The sequence below is a fragment of the Petaurus breviceps genome, unplaced genomic scaffold (assembly GCF_028583685.1).
Source record: "Petaurus breviceps papuanus isolate PSGF00001 unplaced genomic scaffold, PetGlider_PUasm1.0 90925, whole genome shotgun sequence".
Classification (NCBI taxonomy): Eukaryota; Metazoa; Chordata; class Mammalia; order Diprotodontia; family Petauridae; genus Petaurus; species Petaurus breviceps.
In genome coordinates, this window is record NW_027187380.1 from 10,376,307 (window position 1) to 10,389,278 (window position 12,972).

At 38.1% G+C, this 12,972-nt stretch overlaps 1 protein-coding gene across 4 annotated transcripts in view; it reads right to left on the reverse strand.

Annotated features, from left to right (window-relative positions):
- Nucleotides 1-3,559: 3,559 nt before the first annotated feature.
- ERN1 (endoplasmic reticulum to nucleus signaling 1) overlaps nt 3,560-12,972 on the reverse strand; it is a 138,043-nt gene continuing 128,630 nt past the window's right edge. For 3 of the 4 annotated variants that reach the window (XM_069076285.1, XM_069076287.1, XM_069076288.1), the window contains 3 exons: nt 9,871-9,994; nt 7,505-7,572; nt 3,560-5,930 (listed from right to left, as the gene is read on the reverse strand). In XM_069076285.1, coding sequence (XP_068932386.1) covers nt 5,718-5,930; nt 7,505-7,572; nt 9,871-9,994 — 405 coding nt within the window. In that variant the 3' untranslated portion in view covers nt 3,560-5,717. The remainder of the gene's footprint in view (nt 5,931-7,504; nt 7,573-9,870; nt 9,995-12,972) is intronic. The other variant, XM_069076286.1, reaches the window with a different exon arrangement.

Genomic DNA, 12,972 nt, shown 5'->3' on the forward strand with positions numbered 1-12,972 from the left:
ACAATATCCATTAGTGATATTGGTATGTAGTTTTCATTCTCCTCTTTACCTGGTTTGGATATCAGAACCATATTTGTTTCATAGAAGGCATTTAGTAAAATGTGTTCTATTTCTATTTTTGAAAATAATTTATGTAATATCTGAACTAGGGCAGCTAGATAGTACAGTAGATAGAATCAGGAAAACTCATCTTCATGAGTTCAAATCTGTCCTCAGGCACTTACTAGCTATATGACCCCGGGCAAGTCACTTAACCCTATTCGCCTTAGTTTTCTTATCTGTAAAATGAGCTGCAGAAGGAAATGGCAAACCATTCTCTGGTATCTTTGCCAAGAAAATCCTAAATGGGGTAATGAAGAGCTGGGCATAACTAAAAAAACTGAACAACAACAATATAGAAACTACTTGTTCTTTGTTTGATAGATCTCACTTGCTCTGGGCCTGCATTTTTTTTTAATTTTAGGAATTCATTTATAACTTGTTCAATTTATATTTCTGAGGTTAGATTCTTTAATAAAATTTCTGTTTCTTTGGACCATAGCTCTAGAGCTGAAAGTGACCCCACAAGACCATCTAGTTCAAACCCTTTATTTTACAGGTGAGGAAACTGAGGCCTAGGGAGGTTAAATGACTTATCCAATGTCACCCAGTAAGTAACAAAGATACAACTTGAACATGCATCCTCTGACTCCAAAGCCAGCACTCTTTCCATTGTACCAACCTACTTCTCATTTGTTCTATTTATATTTTTATAAATATTTATTAATTTTATTTGTTTTTAATTTGTTGGCATGTGATTGAGTGTAAGCATGCATAACATTTATTTTCCCCCTGTTATCTCATTTCCCACCCCGCTACATTCATTTTGAACTTCTTTGCCTTCTCCTCCATGTCCCTCCACCTCAGCTTTCTTTTATATGTTGTCTTCTATTAAATTATAAGCTCCTTGCCAGTAGGCACTGTCTTCCATTTTTCATATTTTTATCCCCAGTGCTTAGCACAGTAATCATTTGGGGTTTTCTTGACAGAGATAGTGGTTTGCCATTTCCTTCTCCAGCTCATTTTATAGATGAGGAAACTGAGGCAATAGGGTTAAGTGACTTGCTCACGGTCACACAGCTAGTGAGTGTCTGAGGCCGGATTTAACCTCAGGAAGATGAGTCTTCCTGACTCCAGGCCTTTACTGAGCCACCCGGCTGTCCCTTGGGGGACCCAACTAGAGAGGAATAAAAGGATTACTAAGTACCATTAAGGTCCCATGGAGGTAAAGTGTGACCTCATCTGTCTGGCTCCCTCTATTAGATCCTTTTTCCTTTCTTGCTCTAGACTCTGCTGCTATTATTTTCTATAAATAAACATAAATAAAAATTTAAAATATAAATTTTCCAAATCCTAGTCAGGTGTGATGTGTTTTAGTCCTTATACCTGGCCAGAGTCCAGCTAAATATGCTTTTCCTCCCTAGGCTGTCAGATCCTATAAATGATTTACAAAGCACTTACAGACATCACAACACCCCTGTGGGGTAGGTGCTACAGGTATTTTATGGAACCACTGATCAATCAAAATGTATTAGGTACCTACTATGGTACCAAGTTCTGTGCTAAGTATTGGGGATCAAAGGACAAAGGTAAAATAGTTTTTTTACTATTGTAAAATAGTAAATATTATTTACTGCCCTCAGGGAGCTTACCTTTTAAAGGAGTGATGTAGAGAGGAGATAACATGTACAAATATGCATAGATCTACCTACCTACCTATCTATTTATCTATCTATCTATCTATCTATCTATCTATCTATCTATCTATCTATCTATCTATCTATCTATCTATCTATTTATCTATCTATCTATCCATCATCTAACTGGCAAATCTAGCTATCTAGCCATCTTTTGGTGTCCCAAAAGTTTTAGTGAGGTTCTAAACTTTAATAGCACTAAGTATTTAATTACTCTAAGACTTTTGGGACTCACTGGGACAAATATAACATACACACACCCTTAAAATGGGTATAGTCAGTTATACTATGTCACAAAAACGCAAATTTGTCCCAATGTGATTGATATATTATGCCACATTTTAAGCTTAACATGAATTCCAAGTTTGCTTCTGCTCAATTTCTTCTGGGAGATAGTGAGAAGGCAAAAAATGATACCACTTCACACTAACTCACAAGCTGCAAGTCCTCTGATGTCCACTTCCACAAGCAAAACTCAGGTCTTTTTCAAAGTAAAGTGTCGTATTTATTGTATATCTCCTAGTGCAGTAGGAGCTCAGGGCAGTAGAGGGCTGGTCTGAACCATCATTTCCTTCCACCATGGCCTCTGACTCCTAGAGCTGTAACCTGCCCAACTGGTCAGTTTTTGCCAGTCTGGTTGGTGGAACAAGAAGCAGGCTGAGCAGGAGACTAAGGCTGGAGACAGCTCAAGGCCACAGACACTGCCACTATTTATTGTAGTATTTATGTATTTCTTAACCATTTAACATGTATAAAACTGTGCTACCATTTTTAAGTTGGTGCACACATGTGCATATATGTATATATACACATGTGTTATATATGTGTGTACACACGTGTGTACCTATGTATCTGTATATGAAGGACACTGACGACATTTTAGGGCATTGTGTCACTAACCTCAGTTTCCCCATAAGCCCTGTGGTTTTTTGTTGTGTCATTTTGCATAGCTTGGTGCTTTTTAGGGAACACATCTGTCATGTTATAGCAGAACTGATTTATGAGGTAGCTTGTGGAGGACTATGAGGCACTAGGAGCTTTGGGGGGAATAAGGAAAGGCTTCATCAAGACCAGTGGTGTCAAACTCAAATTCAAATGAGTCTAGTAGGATGGGCCACATATTGATTTAGAAAATCATCAATTAATATGAACTGTTTTATTGATTTTTGCTTATTTTGTTAAGTATTCCCCAATTACATTTTAATTGGATTTGGCCACGCTTGGAAGTGTTGTGGGCTATGTGTTTGAAACCTCTGATCTAGAATACAGTACTTCAACTGAAACTTGAAGGAAACTAGGGATTCTGGGAGGCAAAGATGAGAAGGGAATACTTTCCAGGAATGGGGGACAGCCAATGGAAAGGCACAGAGATGGGCAGCTAGGTGACACAGTGGATAGAGTGCTGGGCCTGGAATGAGAAAGACCTAAGTTCAAATCTGGCCTCAGATATTTACTAGATGCTGTGTGACCCTGGGCAAGTCACTTAACCCTTATTGCCTAAGTTTTCTCACGTATAAAATGATCTGGCAAAGGAAATGGCAAACCATTCCAAGTGTCTTTGCCAAGAAAACCCCAAGTGGGGTGATGAAGTGTAGGAAACAAATGAAAAACTAAACAACAGATTTAGAAACTGAAGCCTAGAAACATTATGTGATTGACCCAATATCACTCAGCTGGTAAATAACAGAGTTGGGACTTATGACTTCAAGGCTAGCAGTCTTTTCATTATACCAGCCTGCCTTTTTAAAAAAACCAACAAACTCCCACAATGGAGAAAAGAGTTAAGACACAGGTCTCCAAAGAGAAGAAATGAAACCTCCAAATCTTAATCTATTTTTATTTGAAGTTTGCTTGAATACAAGTTGTCATCATCATCGATATGCAGAATTATAAAAGAATTGTACCAGAGAGGTATAAAAATATGCAATTTGCTTTAGGTAATAACCCCTGAATCACCAAGCTTTAAAAATACACAAAAGATCTGCACAACATTGGCTTTTGACATTAATAATGGCTCTTATAAAAATATAAAGCTAAAACAGGAATTTACACTCCAGAGAAAGGACTGTGATACACAATGAACACACAACATTCCATCAATTAATCATCCATTTAGCAAAATAAGACAGAGTGGCACTGAATTTTATTTTTTTTTAAACAACAACAAAAATCACATAAGACTTTAAAATTTTACCTGATCAAGTAATCTTCTCAAAAAAAAAATTACAACTCATTCACTCCACTGAAAGACACAATAAGCATTTCTTCCTTTTCCAGTTTAAAAACGGTTAGCAGTGTAACAGCACAAATTGCCTGTGGCCCTCACACTTTAACCAGTTTCAGGGTAAAAATTAAATAAATACAAATAAAATAAATAGATAATTGCAAAAGAATACAACACAAATTCTATGTCAGAACATGTTAATGCTTCTCAGGTATGAAGGAATTTTTTTATTTCAGTCACAGCTTTGAGGACACTTAAAAGGAATACTGCAGAGAAATCTGCTAAAGAGCAGGCACCAAGCATGAGCTGTCCCCAGGTTCCCTGCTACACACAGCATCAAGCTTTATTGCTTATGTCAGGAAAAAAAATAAGCCAACAAAAAGTTTTGCCATAAATTCCAGGGCCAGGCTTAAGAATATCTGAACCAAAAAACAGCAAATACGACTGCAGTGAACATGAGAATTTGCCTTGTTCTAACTGGCATTCCCAAGATGCACTCCTTTCATTCTTTCTGGTTAGACTCAGAATATAGGAGCTGTAAAGGATTTTCGGGGTCATGTAGAACAAATCCCCTAATTTGACACAGGAACTCTGGTACCTCCTTGCACCTTACTCTGGCTGGGGGAAACAAATAATTTCTTCTAAATTGTCTCCTTATACCTCGACTTAAATTTTTAGGACTGAAACTAAGGTGGAAACCATTGTGTACTTAGACCCAGAGATGTATTTTTTTAGTTTCTGACACCAGTAGAGATATCTCATTTTATCACCACCCCTCTTCTAGTGACCTATCCTTCCAATATAGTGTTAATAAGCTCCTAAAAGTGTGTTCCCAATCCTTTTACTCACTGCCTCTCAGAAGACATTTGGCCAATGTTTAAAACAGGCACTTCAAAATAAGTTGTCCAGGATATGCTCAATGGATAAAGGATTTACTTGATGCCTGCTGACTTCAAGGATACCATAAAACCTCCATCTTGATAATACTTGAATACTGGAGTCTTCCTTAATCCTCAAAGAACCTCAAAGTTTGAAGGAACCTCACAGGTCAGCTAATTTGATCAGCACATGACCTGTAATCCCCTTCCTCCCTGTTCTACTTCAGGATAGTTCAAATTGTTGGGAAATTTCTCCTTTAAGGAAGCAGAAATCTACTCACTCTGCCTTCTACCCATCGGTCCCTAGTTCCACCCTTGTTCCTCTCCAGCCTCACCGTCTTGCAGAGGAATTAGACTAGTAGTACAAAATCAAACCTGGCTAGTAAATGGAGAGAGATGCTGTTAACTCCTGCTAGATGGATAGACCTTTGGATTCCTTACTCCCACAACCTCTTTTCTCCCTTCTTGGGACCTTCCAAAGTCCTACATATCGACCACAAAAAGCAGATGAACAAGAACCCCAAAGTCCAAAAGAGGTTTCTTCAGCAGAAAGATGAAGGCAGATGCAGCCTCTTCCAAGGCCTCATGACCCTTGCCCACTTTATACAGGAAAGCCTGATAGACAAAGGGCCCCAGCAGCCTTGATCCTCTTGATTTCCCTTTGGTTATAAGACGCCACTTCTTCCACTTCCAAGGGTTCGGCATTCCCCTGCTCTGGCTGCAGAACAGGGCAGGCAGTCCAAGGCACTTAATATCAGAAGCGCAGCTTCTCTCTCATGGCTCTCTGAGCCAAAGGGATTCCAAATGCTGGGTCACAAAGGCCAATCTCTTAGTCTTCACATTGGCCTCTCTACTGGGAACAGAGAGGACTTGCCTTTCTCAGAGGCCATCGTTTGTCACTGGGGGGTCCAGTTCTGTGGTCTCTTGGAAATAGTAAGGCTGGAAGAGCCTCTCCTGGCTACACAATTCCATGGCTTGGTAGGTGTGGGAGAGGAGGTGGGGGAACCGTGATGTGAAATAACGGACAAAATCATCAGGGATGGAGCCCAGTGTCTCCTGCACAGCCTCAGGGAGCTCCCGGTAGTGGTGCTTCTGCGGAGAAAACACAGATAGACAGAAATATTTGACTTTGCAGATTGAGAATTCCATTGAATTTAACAAGCCTGGCTAGGATTCCCTAATTGAAGCCTAAATGTCTTCCAGATCAGAATCTTCTCCCCGCAAAACTGAAATTATTTTAGAGGTCTTTAAAAGTTTTAACCATTAAGCTCTTCAACAGCTGCAAATCAGACTAGACCACTAAGAGCCTTTTATGGACAAAGCACTGGGTATATAAAACCAAAACAGGCCCTATTCTCAAGAAGCAAATTTTACTGAGGAGAAATAACAGGTATGGCAATTAGAAATATGTCTATGTTGAAATATATCAATATTTATGTGAAAATAAAATATGAAGTAGTTATATATAGGTAAATGTGTTTGTATGTGTCTCTGTGTATACACACACACACACACACACACACACACACAAAGTAATGTCAGAGAGGCAAGATGAAATAAAAAAAGAGAGTGTACAGAAAGCAGAGCTTGTGCTGAGGCTTGAAGTGAACAAGAGACTGACTCCCAAAGATAGAAATGACAAGGGAATCCCCTAGGGAAGGGGAAGAGCTTGAGCAAAGGTGGTAGATGGGACCTCACATATGAGATATATATGTGATCATATATATATAATAGATCAGCTAGGTCAATTTGGCAGGAACATAGAGTGCGTGAAGGGAAGTAATATGGAATCAATAACAAATTTCATTTGCTCTGAGGGACATCTAGAAAGGCCCTTTTTACTATATAAAGAGGGAAATGTTAATGACATTTTTAAGAAGTCAACCCATTTTCTTAGAATCCTAGGCAGAAGTGAAAGAAACAATAAGCAATCAACCCCTCTCCTGGCCTTATCTGATTTCCCCAGGCCATTCTAGAAAAAACAGGAAGAAAAAAAATTGCACTACAAAGGCCTATCAATCTATTAGACCTTATTTTAAAATGGGGCAGATGGCCTTAATAATCAAGACTCAACAGAATTCCAACTGACCCCAAGGTTCACCAAGAAAATAAGCAATGATGTGGGGATTACTGAACCTTAGGAAAACTTATACTAAGCTAAGAAGCTTGTGTCTTCCATTTCTAGTAAGCATATTTTCAGAAAATGCCATGAACCTTCAAGGGGAGATTTGAGATATATGGCCAACTGGACAACTTGCCTCTCCTGTGCTTTCCCAGGGACTATGGCCCAAGCACTCAGAAACATTAGTAAGTGCCCTGTCATCATGGACATTTACCCAGCCAACTCTGTGAGGGCAACTGGACCTTGCATCCAAGTTTACATGTATCAGGTACATCTAAGTAGAGAAAGCCACAAAAAAAGTTGACAAAGGAATAGTGATTGCTAAAGATACAAGCATCAGAGAAACCAGCCCTATGATGCCTTAGTTATGTGTTTAAATTCTATTGGAGAAAAAGCTAGTTTAGTGAAGGAAATAATCTCTCTCCTTAGTCAAGCAAAGCAAGGATCTGGCAGGTCCCCTGGTGCCAATGTGCAATCTATGAAAAGGAGGGGTCTCTGTCTACTTCCTTCAATCAGGACATCCTCGGCCTTGCAAATCCTTTACCTTATTTCTCATAGCACGGAGAAGATCTCTTACAGAACCCCCTTTATAGGTTCTGAATTTTCGAAGATCTGTAAAAGGAAAAAGACATAATGATGAAAATAAGCTTAGTATATGAAAAACAGTATCAAAAACTAAGAGTTAGTATAATCCATAATGAGGAGATATTAGCTTAAGGTAAAGCACTGTCCATTGTCACCACTCTTTATTATTTACCAAGACAAAAAAAAAGAAACTGAGGAAGTAAGTCCAGTCAAAGAAGAGGCAAAAGCAACTCTATTTGTAAATGTCATGATGGGTTTCTTAGAGAATACCAGAGATAAAATGACAAATTAATCAAAATATCAGTCACTTTAATAAAATAGTATTATATGAATAAAGCCCCACAAGTCAGTCTTTCTGAATATTACCTACAAAATCTTGCAGAAGAAAATAAAAGAAGTTTCACTCAAATTAATGAGAAAATACACAAAACATCTAGGAGTCCACTTACCAAGACACACTCGGGACTCACATGACTACAATGACAAAACACTTTTTACAAAAACAAAGGAAGACTTAAGTAATTGGAGGACTATTCAGTGATCATGGTTGGGTGGGCCAATATAATAAAAAGTATAATACTCATAATAATAAATACCTAATTTATTTACCTAGATTTAATGCCATATCAATCTAACTACCATGGTAGTATTTTGTACAACTACACAAAATAGTAATAAAGTCCATCTAGAGAAACAAAAGGTTAAGAATCTCAAAAGAAATAATTTTTTTAAAGTAGGAATGAGGGAGGCCTACCATAGTCAGATATCAGATCATACTATATAGCAAGAATCATCAAAATTTTTTGGTATTGCTTAAAAAGAGAAAAGTTAATCAATGGAACAGACTAAGTAAACAAGACCTAGAGACATTAAATTAAGACCTAGTGTTCAATAAACCCAAAGACATTGATTACCAGAGTATACAAAATATGGAAACTGGAAAACCTGGAAATCAGTTTGGCAGAAATTAGGTTTAAACACAACATCTTATACCCTATACACAACATAGGCTCTAAAACTGATTCATGGCCTAAACATTACATCATAAAAAATTAGAGAAGAATGGGAGGTGACAGTTTGCATGATTATGGCAAGGTGTAAAATTCTTAAACAAACAAGGGAATGGAGGTGACTATAGAAGATATGCTGCCACAATTAAAAGAACAATAGTTAATTGGGAAAAGTCTTTATCGCAAATATATTTCATAAAGGTCTAAGATCAAAGAGAAGAAATAACTGATACCAACATATAAGAATGAGAGTCATTCCCCAGTGGATCAAAGGCTAGACCAGTCAGTTTTCAAAAAGAGAAATAAACTTATCGATAACCATATGAAAGAATGTTCCAAATCAAATAATAGGAGAAATTGGAGAGTAGTATGATCCTAAATCATGTTTTTGTCTTTTTGTGCATCTCCAGGTATATCAAATGGATAAACTCAATAATAAAGCTGAGGCGATACAGGTGGAGAAAAGAAAGCTGCCTTTTTCTTCAACATCCCCATCTTTCTCCTTTTTCTACTTATCTTGGGCTCTTAGAAGCATTCATCCAAGACTGTCAAGGCCTTCCCCAGCTACTAGTGCCATCCCCTCTGAAGTTTTTTGTTTTTAATAATTTATTGCATTTTGGAGGGCAATTGGGGTTAAGTAACTTGCCCAAGGTTACACAGCTAGTTTTTTGTGTTAAGTGTCTGAGGCCGGAACCGAACTCAGGTACTCCCTACTCGGGGCCGCCACTTTACTCACTGTGCCACCTAGCCACCCTATCATCTCCTCTGAAGTTAACACCATTTAATTAATAAGGAAAGATTTTGTAGATACATAACATTTTTTAGCAACCTTTTTTTGTAGTGTCAAAAAACTAGAAAGAAAGTGGTTATTCATCCTTTGGGCGATGGCTGAACAAACTGTGTTTTTTAAATGTAATGGCTGTTGTTTAGTCATTTTCAGTCATGTCCAACTCTTTGGGACCCCATATGGAGTTTTCTTGGCAAAGACACTGGAGTGGTTTGCAATTTCCTTCTCCATCTCATTTTACAGATGATGAAATGGAGGCAAACAGGGTAAAGTGACTCGCCCTGGGTCATGCAACTAGTAGGTATCTGAGGACAGATTTGAACTCAGGTCTTCTGGACTCCAAACTCAGTGCTCTATCCACTGCACCACTTAGCTTCCCCCCAATATAATGGGCCTAAGTTCAAACCTGACCTCAGATAGCATAGCCGCATGACCCTAGGCAAGTCACTTAACCACAGGGATAATAATAACATCTACCTCCTAGGGTTGTTGTGAAGATGAAATGAGAAAATATTTTTAAAGCATTACCTGTCTGGAGCGGAACAGTTATGTTTTCCCTCCAGTCCATTTTGACTACTCTTCTCCCTCCTCTTTCTAACTGCTTCACTATGGGACCATCTAAGGCCTCCTTCTCTATCCGGTCACTCACGTCCTATAAGAGAATCAAAGAGAAAACACAATGAGGGACAGGTTTTCTGATATGTGGAGAATGAAGATGGACACATCAAGTCAGAGAATGCCAAGAACACCCTGAGTGAATGAGTTAGTTCTGTCGTAGAATGGTCCAGTCCAGCTCAGAAAAAGAAGCAAAGGGGTGCAGGAGATTTGTAGCTGGAGGACCATGTTTCAAATCTCAGTTTTGTCGATCATTACCTGTGCGACTTTGGGTAAGTCACTTGGGCCCTTGGAGCCTCAGTATCCTCAACTGTAAAACAAGAGTTAAATTTGATGATCTCTAAAGTTCTTGCTTTTAGTTTATGATATTAAGCAGAATTATATGTAATTATATAATATAATAAGCATTATATACTTGCTGCTTTCTGCTTCTGGCTATATTCCGGCCAAGTATGGCAAGAAGAATACTACACTTGGGGGCAGCTGGGTAATGCAATAGATAGAGCACAAGCCCCGGAGTCAGGCTGATCTGAGTTCAAGACACTTGATACTTTCTAGCTGCGCGACCCTGGGCAAGTCACTTAACCCTGACTGCCTCCACTTGGAAGGAGGAGGTTTTGAAAAATCTTGGCTTGGCTGCTTACTAGTTTGAATGACTTGCCTTACCTCTCTAGGTCTCAGCTTCCTAATATGTAAAAGGAGAAGGCTTGCAACAGGAAGAGATAGGAAGAGGAAATACAATCCACATTATTACAGAATGTATTAAGTTTTTGAGAATCTATTTACCAAGACACAAAAGAACTATATGATTTCATCAAAACTATTTGGTACTGGGGAGGCTAGGCGGTGCAGTGGCACAGTGACACAGTGAATAGAGCACTGGCTCTGGAGTCAGGAGGACCTGAATTCAAATCCAGTCTCAGACACTTAATACTTACTAGCCGTGTGACCTTGGACAAGTCACTTAACCCCAATTGCCCTGCCTTACCCCCTCCAAAAAGTAAAAACAAAACAAAACAAAAAAACCTATTTGCTACTGGTTAAAAAATAAGAGATGATGATCAACAGCAGCAAATGAACATTGCAGCATAGGAATCTGACACCCCCAAAGTCTCCAACTTTTTGTAAGATCTCATTATTCAACAAAAACTGCTGGGAAAACCAAAAAGCAATCTGGCAAAAGTCAGGTAGAGACCAACATCTTATACCATATACCAAAACAAACTCCTAACAGACAGATGCTTTAGACATAAAAGATCATATCATAAGCAAATTGTAGTCACAAGAAGGAAAATAACTTTCAGATCTGTGGATGGGATAAAAATTCATGATCAAATAAGGGAGAAAAAGGATTACAGAAGGAAAATGGACAGTTTTAATTACATAAGATTTAAAAGTTTTGGGGGGCTGCTAAGTGGTGCAGTGAATAGAGCACCCTGAAGTCAGGAGGACCTGAGTTCAAATCCAGCCTCAGACACATAACGCTTACTAGCAGTATGACCTTGGGCAAGTCACTTAACCCCAACTGCCCAGCCTTCCACCCTCCAAAAAGCAAAAATATTTAAAAGTTTTTGCACAAACAAAATTAATACAGTTAAAATTAGAAAGGAAATAGCTGAATGAGGGAAAAAAATCTTTGCAAGTATTTTCTTTGATAGAGATCTCATATGCAGGTTATATAAGGAGTTGGTTCAAATTTTTAAAACTTAAGAGCCATTCCCCAAGTTTGGTCAAAGGATATGAATATGCAGTTTTAAAAGGGAGGAATCCAAGCTATTAACAAGCAGATGAAAAATATTCCAAATCACTAATAATCAGAAAAATTCAAGTTAAAACAACTCTGTAATGTTGAATTTATTACACACTTATTATTTATTACACACAAGTGCATCATATAACATCCTATTTAGATGATGTTTATAAAGTTCAGAATAGTGAAAAATGAGAAAGAAAAAAATAAACCTTAAAAGGCCATAAAAAGATAAAATAAAAATAAAATGAGGTGGTCTAGCAAGGTAATCTATAAGATGTTTCTTTCAGTTTGAAATCCTATGATATTAAGAATTTTTTATGTGTATACACTCCCAAAGAAACTCATTCATATAGACATACATATAGCATGCAACTCATACTATGACATTTATATAATACATGTAAATACTTCTATGTTCATGTATATACATATATAACATAATATAATTACATATGCATATATGTATGTATGTATATACACACAGACAAAAAACCGATTTTACTTCTCCTACTCAATAAACCCCAGTGCCTTCAGTTCTCCTGGCAAAAGCATTCATTGTATGCCAGAGCTACACCCTGATTCCTTCACCCCTGCTCTCATTGCAGAGGTTCCAAAGTTTCAGTGGTCCCCTATTGCCTCTGGGGAAAAAAAAGAAACTCATGCCAAAAACACAACCCACTACTTCACACTCCCTATCACAGCCCACCCCTCTTCCAGACTTTCCTGTTTCTGCTGAGGGTGCCACCATCCTTCCAGGCTCAAAGGTCTACAACCTCTCAGCACTATGCGGGTCTCCTTACTTCTTTTTCCCCACATATCCCATCAGCTACTAACTTGCCGCCTCTACCTCTACATTCCTCCCCTCCATTCTCAGTCCCATTATCCTTATAGTCACTGGCTTGGTTTGGACCCTCACTGTCTCCAGGCCTTGACTATTCTAATTATGTAGCCTCCTAATTGTTCCCCTTCGGTCTTTCCCCACACAGTTGCCAGTGCTTTTCCTAAAACACAGGTCTAAGGATTTCAGTGCCCCTACTCAACAAGCTCCAGTGCCTTTATGATAAAATATAATATTATATATAACATATTATGATATAGCATATTATAAAATAATATTTTATAAAATATATTCATAAAATATAATACATAAAATACATTTATAAAATATTATGGTACTATAATGATAACAATTATATATGTATATATATGGGGAAGAGAGTGAGGGGGAGAGAGAAAGAAAGAGAGAGAGAGAGAGAGAGAGA